Here is a 10,489-nt window from a genome sequence, read left to right as displayed (position 1 = left end):
CAATATTATCGATCCACTAGGCACAATCCCATTTACATGATCACGAGCAGGAAGCGGTGCAATGGCAAAAGCGGGAACCTACATCGTAGGTGGAGGGCGCGCATTTAACAAACATACCAGAGCACAAGCATTCAAATATGACTGAGGAATAAAGTGTGATTGTGACTTGTGGAACAACAAATTTACTCCAATACAAAACATAATATACACAGCAATTACGCAAAATGTACAATGTACATATAAAAAATTAAATTACTTGCATGGCTATCTTAAAAACTTAATTTGTGAGTTCATTACGAAGTCGCCACGCCTTTTTTAGGAATGATTTACATACAAAGTCAAAAATATTCAAAGCACAATCAATATCAATACCACCTATGTCAAGAAAAAAGGTGTTAGATAAGCCTAATAAGAAGCATGTCTTAACATTTAAATCACTACATATAAACAAGTACCATAAAGCATCTAAACGATTAATTTTCAAATCATTTTCAAGACTTTGATATTCGGCGGCTCTAATACTTTGAAGTGATTTACAAACAAACAAGAAGTGCTTTAGATCCTCAGTCCCATTCTTACAGAGTGGACAAATACTGTTACCATCTTTGTTCCATAAATAAGTGCGACCATTTAGAGGCAAAGTATTCGACCGTGCCTTGAATTTAAGAGATGCCGCGTAAAAATCTACATTAGAAAGGAGATATTCTTCAAGGTGTGGTGTGTCTTTTAACAACGCATAGCTTAACAGGGACGATTTAGATCTGACACCGTTTCTCCATTTATAATTATTTACATCCATTACAATATTGTTAAATCGATTAATCCGTGCATTACCAATTACTGATACATCATTAAACACATAATCCATACCGTATTCAGTAAACACGTTATACATATGAGAAAACCACCTGAGATGTTTGTTTATTTTTAATTGAATTACATTTATAAATCATATTCGTGATGTTGAACAAAAGTTTAGGCCATATTATTAGGCTTAATAATAAGCTTGCCAACGTGTACAACTATGATCTGTGTTAAAAATTAAATGGCGCTATCTACTGTTGATATATATATATCTTTCCTGGATACATTTGGCTTTTGGTAGTTGGAAGATCATGTAAGTTCAAAGTCCAATTGACAATTATTATTTTCTGTTGTGAATCAAATCCGGTTTTCCCGTGATGATGGATTGCATGTAGCCTACGTGTGCTGAGTGAATGTGTCAGATTCTGCGGAGATCACAAGTTTATAATACAACAATACAACAGGTATCTTTAGAAGTCAATCATAAATTACTTATATTTTGTGTGCAGAATTTATTAGATTGAATTACATGCCATACATGGACCTGTGATTTTTGCTAGCTTAACGTTTAGACCTACACCATTGATTGCGTGAAAAGTACCGAAAACCTAATACATCCCAAATGATAGCCATTTTATATAGCGAAAAATATTCAAATAATATAACGACGCGACGTTTTCATCGTATTTTTTGTGGTACCTGAAAACACTGCAGACATATCAAATTGCATTTTGAATACGCGGAATTTCCTTCTGATATCAAATAATTTTGATTTTTTTTTTTATGTGCTAGGACCGAACTGTTAGTTTATTTGTTTGTTTGTTTGTTTGTTTTTTTGTCTGTTTTTGTTTGTTTTTGTTTTTTTGTTTTTTTTTTTAACAAGAATAACAAATTTTCTTAATGTCATAAATATTCAATTGCCATTATTATATTCAATTTCATTCTTATTTATTTGGTAAAACGAGCTCAAGTTTAAGAAAATACCAAAGTTCAATAATTTGCAATAAAATTTGTATTATATCGAGAATTTTTAAAAATCAAAATTATTTGATATCAGAAGGACATTCCTTGTATTCAGAATGCAATCCGGCAGAGATGTTCCAACTAGCAGAATACGGTAGGCCTACCAAACTATACAAGAAGAGGCCATCCAATGAAACACCAAAAGCAACACATGAGAGTAACTCCAATGTGTTGTTTTTGGAGTTTTATTGGATAGCCTCTTGTAGCTTGATAGTCTGCTAGTTGGATTTGGAACATGTCTGCCAGAATTATATTTTCAATTGCTGTGAATATTCTGTACGTTTGGATCAAGTCTGCTCTCCTCCTTCTATCTTCCAGTGTCATGAGATTCGTATGGTTTGAATTTCAGTTCTGGTATTATCTTTGCCGCTCTTTTCTGTACACCTTCAAGCATCAGCTTGATATCTTTCTGTTGGTCGCCAGGCTTGGATACTGTAGTCTTTAATGTGGTCTGATGAGGGACTTGTAAAGTTGTAGAATAATACTCTTGCTCCTGTACTTAAATGTTCTTTTTACCATCCGAAGTGTTTACCATCCGAAGCCTTCTTGGTTGCTTCCGCTACCTGTTTCCCTACTTTGAGTGTATTTTCCGTCCAGACGCCCAATTTTTTTTCTTCTGTTGTACTTGACTGTTTTAGCCCCAATTGAAGCTGAATGTTGCTATATAACAGGTCAGTGCGCGCGAAGCGCGAAAATTTTGCAATTTTTGTATGCTATTTTGGTCCAAAACATAGTGTTTTTCGGCTAAAATAGAAGATATATACACACTGCACATGGCAATTTTGGGGGCCCCAAAAATTTGGGGGCCCTGGGCCCGGGCCCATCTGGCCCTATGGTAAATCCGGCCCTGGCCACGCTGAAGTTATATCCATCTCAGTATACTTGGCCGTCTATGCTGTGAGCTTTTAGTTTTTGCAACAGTCTTTTGTGCGGTACTTTGTCAAAGGCTTTTTGCAGGTCTAGGTGACATCAACGGGGTGCTCTTCAGCAATATATGCTTTTTTACTATTTAAAGTGCATTAGTAGTAGGTTTGTAGTACAAGATCTGCCTTTCATAAAGCCATGTTGAGTGTCTCTGATGAGGTTATGTTTGTCAAGATGAGTAGTTAATTGGTCTTCGATTAGTTTCTCCATTGTTTTGCAAATTATTGATGTGAGACTAATTGGTCTGTAATTTCCAGCAGATGATCTTGGCCCTTCTTGTACACATGTTACATTTGCAATCCTCCATTCTTCTGTTCTGGTACGTAACCTTCTTAGGGAGTGGTTGAAGACTAACGGTTAAGCTAGTTCACTTGCAAGCTCCCGTATAGCAGCCTTGTGGAAACATTATCTGGTCCTGCGGCTTTGCTGGGGTTTATAGCAAAGTTTCTCAACTTGATCTGGCTCAATGATCATAGCCGGGGATCATATAGTTCTGAGTTTTTAGCTTTCTTCACCATTGCACATTCTCGGCGCTTCTGGTGGCTCATCGACTTCTTTTGTAAAGACTGATGTGAAATTGTTAAGTTCTTCAGTCGTTTCTTTGCCTGGCGGTATTATACCTCCGTCTTTGTTTTTCAATTGTCCAACAGTCCGATTGGATCTGGGGAATGCGTAAATTCTCTTGGGATTTTCTTTGATCAAGTCAGCGATACTCTTCTCATACGAAGATAATTAATATTGCAATTAAAAAATCAACCACTTGAGCTTGATGACCCAATATGGGTATTATAGACAATTTCAAGATGTTGCCATTGCAACACCAGCCGTGACAATCCTAAACTAAGTTTTGTTTTTCGATCCGATGGCATCAAACCATGTACTTGAGCAGATTAACACGGTCTCTTACACGTTTAAGGTCATTCGATGTGTTAATGTTCACCCACTGAAAAATTATTGTATTTGCTCAATCAAAAACAATTTAAACGTTCCGATGGTAGGTCAAAACATTTTCTTTCTATAGGATATTCACTTTATATATACATGTACAGGGTGGTCCAAAATAACAATTTTTAAAGCTACTTTTCACACACTTCAAGGGCTCTGGTATGGGCAAACTTAAAGTATATACAGTTACCCCAAAGTTACCCCAGTGACTGGGTCGATAAGTGCCAATTGCATGTTTGTTTTAAATTTTGGGACGTTTTTCCCAAATTTGATATTTTTGGTGATATTTCAAGAAAGCGACATGCCAACATGGCCAAATACAAATCCTTGGGTATACATACTTTGTTTTTGTTAATACAGTTCTTTTCCACATGCCTATACGCTACCAATCGGACACCTACATGTATTTAGGACCATAAAACAAAGCATATGCCAATGACGCAGTCATTTAGATACTTATGAAAGTCATGGATGCAGTCATGATTATGTATGTAGGCTATGGGTTCAAATAAAAGCAATTCTTTATATTTTTCTCCAGAATTTTAAACTACAGATTGTGATGTCTAAGTTGAATCGTCGGCGAGTCCTGTATGTATACCCAACTGCTGCTTCTGGCGTCGAATTAAAAGGTTAACCGCTATTCTCCATACAACTCGAAAGTGCTACCTACCTGCCATCAGGATGCAGTCCAGTAACGACCGTCTGGTATTCTTTCTCTTCTTCTGCGTCATCTTCGCGATGACCAAGGTGGCCATGGTGATGCTGTACCTCTCTGATGAACCACCATCAAATCTGGGTGATGTTGCACAATCGCAACGCTTCGCTGAAATGGAATATCATCGAATTGTGTTGAGGAGTTTAGAGGAAAAACGACAAGCTATACTCGCTGCGAAGTTAGAGGAAAAGGAATCTGGAGAAGTACGGGAGGATGATGGTAAGAAGGAAGAGAATGCCAAAATTATGGTTGATAGAATTCGAGAGAAGGTGAATGATATGGAGAAGGAGAAAAAAGTAGAGAAGGAGAAAGATATTGAGAAGGAGAAAGGTGTCGCAGTCGGAGCGAAAGGTCGTCGAAATAATGCAGAAAGTGATGATGGTATAGAGGGTGAGGCAAAAATTGAACAAGAAACGTTTTTACAGATAATAGAGCAGAGAGATGGTAAATGGTTTCACGATGAGCTACAGTTTCCTATCATGCCAACTAGTGAGAAATGCCCCTCCTCAGGACGAGACATGTTCCTGGTTTCATTGATTTTATCCTATCCAAAGAATGTGAAAGAAAGACAAGCAATTAGAAATACATACGGTGGAATTGAAGATGTAAAGGGTAAGAAAGTCAGAACGTTGTTTTTTATCGGTACACCACCGACTGAACCGTTGAGAAGCGAAATGGCGCAAAAGTTGAAATCCGAAAACGATGAGTATGGTGATATATTACAAACAAATGTGCATGAGTCTGTGAAGAAGACTACACCTCCGACGTCACGAATCATGGCGGCGTTCAAATGGATCCTCGTTAAGTGTCATTTCGCTAAATTTGTCATGATTGGAAACGATGAACTGTTTCTAAACTACGCTAATATAGTGAGGATTATAGATAAAGCCGATGGGACCAAGGGTGCTTTTATTGGGAGGAGCAAAAAGAATGAACGACCTCAAAGAGAGAATAAAAAAGAATGGAACTATGTTGGTGCAGACAAATATAAAGGTGAATTTTACCCGCCATTTTGCATTGGAGGGGCAGGATTCATCGTCTCAAAACATTTCATACAACAAGGTTACACCAAAGTATTACTACATCCAGAAAAAGCGAAGAAGTTTCCACTCGGTGATGTGTACTTAGGGATGCTGGCCCAAGAGCTGCGGATACCACCCCGGTACAATGATAACTTTAGAAAAGCTGGAGGAGAAGCAACTTATTGCGATCTTCGCGATTCGGTAACAATGGGTGAATTTAACACGGCAGAGAAAATGATTACCGCATGGAAGAATTTCAGTACTCCTGTTGAAAAATGTCCGCCGTATTTCCCAGAGGAAAAAGACATTAAGGAGTGGTGTAAAGGTGTTGATAATGAGAAATATTTTGATACAGTGCTAAATGTTAGAGCGAATCCTAAGGACGCCTGCGAACGAAATGAGCTCACCAAAGCGCCACCATACTTGTTGGCGTTAGTGAGTAGCCAACCCGAGCACTTTCAATTACGTGACGCGATTCGTCAAACCTGGGGCGCTCCTCGGTATATGAGCCCACTCAACGCAAGGACGTTATTCGTGCTCGGCAAATCCCACAACCAAACCGACGCTATGACGAATAAAATAATCAAAGAAGCGAGAGAAAAAAGAGATATAATTCTCGCGGATTTTAATGAATCGTTTCATAATTTAACGCTAAAAGTGGTGTTAGGTCTTCGCTGGACATCGCTCTACTGTGATCAAGTCAGATATATCTACAAGGGTGACGATGATATGCTTGTCAACTTTGGTCGTATCATACAACATCTGGAGAACATTCCAAGGCTGCAAGCGGAATACTACTTCCTGGGTCATATGATGACCCGGTCACCGGTGATTCGAACTGGGAAAAAATATTTCGTTTCGCGCGAAACGTATCCATTTAAGTACTTTTTACCATACTTTTCTGGTGGTGGTTATATATTTTCAATAGCAGCGGCTCGTAAAATGTACGAATCATCGCTAAATACGAAACTGATTCCTATTGATGACGCATATGCAGGAATTTTAGCATTTAGACAAAATATTACATTACGAGGCTCAAATGATTTCATTACGACTGGTAGTAGAAAGGATGCGTGTCGACTAAGAACTGCTTTTAATTTACACGGGTTTAAAAGAACCGATATTATGATTGATACATGGCATCAGTTTCTAGACCCGTCCAACAATTGTGATGATGATAAATGAGTGCAATCGTTTTTGGCTTTTATTTTTTAATCCTGTGCTTTAGTGCGCCTTCACCTGAACATGCCGACATGGAGGATTATATAGGAAAGCAGCAACACTGGGAGAAGAGTTTGTTTCAAAACGTGAAGCTTGTCCTTACTCTACCACAGTATTGGTCATTTTTGACCAACCTGCAGTGTACATGTAACCTGCTCTCATATCAAACTCCCCGCCGGAAACATGCTTTCCTGTCGAACTCCGGCCCGCTGGACTCTCTTACTCGAGGCCTGAATGTGACGAATAGGTCTATACCCATTGACAGTTAATGAGAGAGCATGGCGAGTGCGGCAAGTTGTACCATGTTTATTACTTGCCCGGGTGTATAATTTACCTAAAAATCGCTAGCTTAAGGGATCCAAAATGAGCGTTTATTGCGTTTCGACAGTATTTTTTTTGTGGGACATGAGAGCACCTCAGACCTATCGAATTGCATTCTGAATACGAAGCATGTCTTTCTGATATCAAATAATTTTCATTTTTAAAAATCACAATATAATACAAATTTTATGACAAATTATAAAAATTTGATATTTTTCAAATTTTGATATATAACAGTCCTCAAAGTAAATTATATAAATCTAATGATATATTCTTAAAGTGTATGTAGCAGGGAGGAAAAGCCGACGGTCAATTGAAAATTTTGACCTTTCATATTGAAGATATGGATTTTTTCCCAAAAGACCTAATTTTTTTTGGTGTTTTGGGAAAAAAATCCATATCTTCAATACGAAAGGTCAAAATTTTCAATTGATCGTCGGCTTTTCATCCCACCTACATACACTTTAAGTATAAATCATCAGATTTATAAAGTTTACTTCAAGTACTGTTAAATATCAAAAATATCAATTTTAATGATTTGCCATAAAATGTGTATTAAATTGCGAATTTCAAAAATCAAAATTATTTGATATCAGAATGACATTCTTCATATTCAGAATGCAATTCGATATGTCTGATGTGCTCTAATGTCCCAAAATAAATACTGTCCAAACGTTCATACCCCAGCCCTTAAGGTGCCAGACACGTGATCGTGATGCTAGGAGTTCGAGACCCCCGCGGTGTTATAGTTTGTGGTTCTCGTGGAAAAATTGAGCTTGCTTGAAATTCCCATGGACATTTATGGACAAGTGACTTCATGCTAATTGTCTATCCTGCGATGGTCATTCTGTAGGCTGAATAAACCGGTGTATACGAACTGATACCAGGGATATGAGAGTATATAGGCCTAGATATGTAGCGGTCCGAGAACGGAACGAGTTATACTTTCAATGCAATCCATTGCCGTCCGCGATCAATCATACGAAAATGTTTTAATGTAGCCACTTACATGTATGTGCTCCAAACATATCTAACAGATCAAACCTGAGCAATTGACCTTCTCGGTAAATCCCAAAAGCCTTTGCGAGTACACTTGAGATGTCATCATTTCACGTCACGCCGATCTGCGCCGTGCCGATTCGCACATCGTTTATCGATTAACATCGTTACTCGGTTTGCGTGACGTCATGACGACATCTCAGATGTACTGGCAAAGACTTACGAGCTTATGAGATTTACCAAAAATGAGAATAAAGTTGTGTTATATGGTCAGGAACAACTTACATGAGCCAAATCCCTGATCGGTTAGGCTGGACAGATGCGGCGGCGCATAGCGCAGAAATGAGGAACTCATTGGTAGTACAGAGAGAATGGTTAACGTGGTTCCACGAAGACCTGCACTTCGTCTTAGATGTATTGGCGAACTTTCAGATCGAGTATTCAGCTTGGTGCATATTCTTCAATAGCGTACAACTCAGAAAGTGTGAGATGCACAATATAATACTCAAGGATGTGTCCATAGTGTGTTTTAGAATGTGTGTGAATTATAACATTATATGTAAACGGTTGCAGGGTTGCTTAATAGGAGTTTCAAAAGATTTATTTTGACCAAAATGATGTAATAATTATTGTTCTGCATAACGAAAGGATTATAATTAAATGACATGTATGTAGGGTTATAGAGATTTTAATTTTGTAAAAACTGATGGTTTTCTCGTTTTCATGTTTTTCTTGTTAAATGTCATGATTCTGTACATTTTGGCGATCATGTTCCCAAGATAATATTGTGTGTGAATTGGGATCATATTTCCGTACTGTATCATTCCATTCACGGTTTCAAAACAGTTTAGAAGTTTGAAGAAACTGTTAAAAAATTTAAATGAAAAAAATGTATCTGCAATTTTCAAAATTAGGGTCGGTGTTCTTACAGTAAGTTTTTTCTAGATTATACAGATTATGGTCGATCGGATGAGGAAAGTCAATTTGTTGGCCTTATTACACTTATTACATTATAAATGTTCCCACATAAGCGTACATATTTTTTGAACCCATGTTATGGGGATACACTGGTGCAAAAGCTATTCGGCGTGTAATCTTGTCATTGTTAATAATTATTGTCAGATATTGGCAAAACAAAATTTAAAGTAATGTTGATTTTCCCGTTAACGGTACCCCATGTTAAATGGATTTTACGATCAATTTCTCACAAAGGTTTTTATTTGGGGGGTGGTCACAGTATGTTAGCTATTTTTATTTTATTTAGGGACCGTTCAATATTTACGCCAGAGGGTTGGGAGTTTTGACACAAAAATTGCGTTCTCCCCTCGCGTCCGCTCAAAATGTTCCCCTTGTGTTTCCCCTTTTCTCCATTTAAAACATTCCCCCCTCATGGTTTAAATTAAAAAATCATAATCATTCCTCCCACAAGATCCCACAAAATCGGATTCCCTAACCCCCCCCGCGTAAATATTGAACGGTACCTTAACAGAACAATTCTACAAAGCAAGAATTGAAAGCAATGTTGATTTTCTTGTTTACGGCACTCCGTGCACAGTAAATGTATTATCAATAGGAGTATTTATGGTGTTTGTTCAGTCGGTATCGGGTGAACTGGAGGAGTACTGTTTGTGGGGGGTGGGGTGTGGGTTGTGTGCATGTGTGTATGCAGGGCTAGGGGAGGCTGTGCTTTATGTGCTTCTTTACTAGAACAGGGGTTTCTGGGAAATGTTTATTTATAGGGATTTTTTACAAGAGCGGATTTGTCTGCATGTGGTTTTGTTCTATTGTTTTAGTAAGTACAGGCTATATCAAAATGATTGTTCTTGACATAATGATTAATTTCAATAAAATATTAAACATTTAAAATCGATTTCATTTCAATCGATGGCTTCCTTAAAAAGCGCAAAATTTAATCACTGAATGTGCTATTCTCATAAATAAAAATTCATATTAATCCTGTATTGTATTCTTAGAAATTTGACTTTTAAAATAAAATTGCCAACAAATTTCAGCAACATGATTACAAAGATTCACAAAAATCAAAGGCACTCAGAGAACAATAATTTTGATAAAGCCTGCATAATTTACATTTTCAGTGATTGTGTGTATGTATAAATAGAAAAATAGTTGATTTAAAGTAGCCATTTTAAGTGCAATTATCGACATTCCCGAAAATCTGTGTAAATTACCCAGCAAACACAATGTTTTATAAACGTGTTATAAACGTGGTTTGGTTCTGGTCAAAACGTTTTAATAACTTGAGGTCATGAAAGCATTTTAAAACGTTTTATATGAAAAAACACTGCAATGACATTTTAAAAAGGTTGTCAAAATATTATTGCAAAATAAATTATGGGAAATATTTTGCCAACTCTTAATAACCATGCATGATAACATTAGGCCTAAAAAAAAAATGTTTGATTGGCGTAACATAAAAATTTTTTTAGGGTAGGTAGGTCGGGATTCTTTTTTTTTTTTTTTTTTTAGGGTAGGTCGGGTTACGCCAATCAAACAA

The 10,489-nt window shown here is 37.2% G+C and overlaps 1 protein-coding gene across 2 annotated transcripts; it reads left to right on the top strand.

Moving 5' to 3' along the window:
• The first annotated feature begins 1,001 nt into the window (after positions 1-1,001).
• Positions 1,002-7,004, top strand: LOC140162685 (uncharacterized). Of its 2 annotated transcripts, none has more exons than XM_072185954.1 (2): positions 1,002-1,117; positions 4,235-7,004. In XM_072185954.1, exon 2 carries the CDS (start codon positions 4,378-4,380, stop codon positions 6,616-6,618), a length of 2,241 nt encoding a protein of 746 aa, XP_072042055.1. In that variant the 5' UTR covers positions 1,002-1,117; positions 4,235-4,377; the 3' UTR covers positions 6,619-7,004. The 2 variants fall into 2 exon arrangements, with proteins under 2 accessions (XP_072042055.1, XP_072042056.1); XM_072185955.1 differs by having other exon boundaries at positions 1,002-1,268.
• The last annotated feature ends 3,485 nt before the right edge of the window (positions 7,005-10,489 follow it).

The sequence above is a fragment of the Amphiura filiformis genome, chromosome 10 (genome assembly GCF_039555335.1).
Source record: "Amphiura filiformis chromosome 10, Afil_fr2py, whole genome shotgun sequence".
Taxonomy (NCBI): domain Eukaryota; kingdom Metazoa; phylum Echinodermata; class Ophiuroidea; order Amphilepidida; family Amphiuridae; genus Amphiura; species Amphiura filiformis.
Note: the sequence above shows the minus strand (reverse complement) of the source record. Positions and strands in the feature narration are given on the sequence as shown.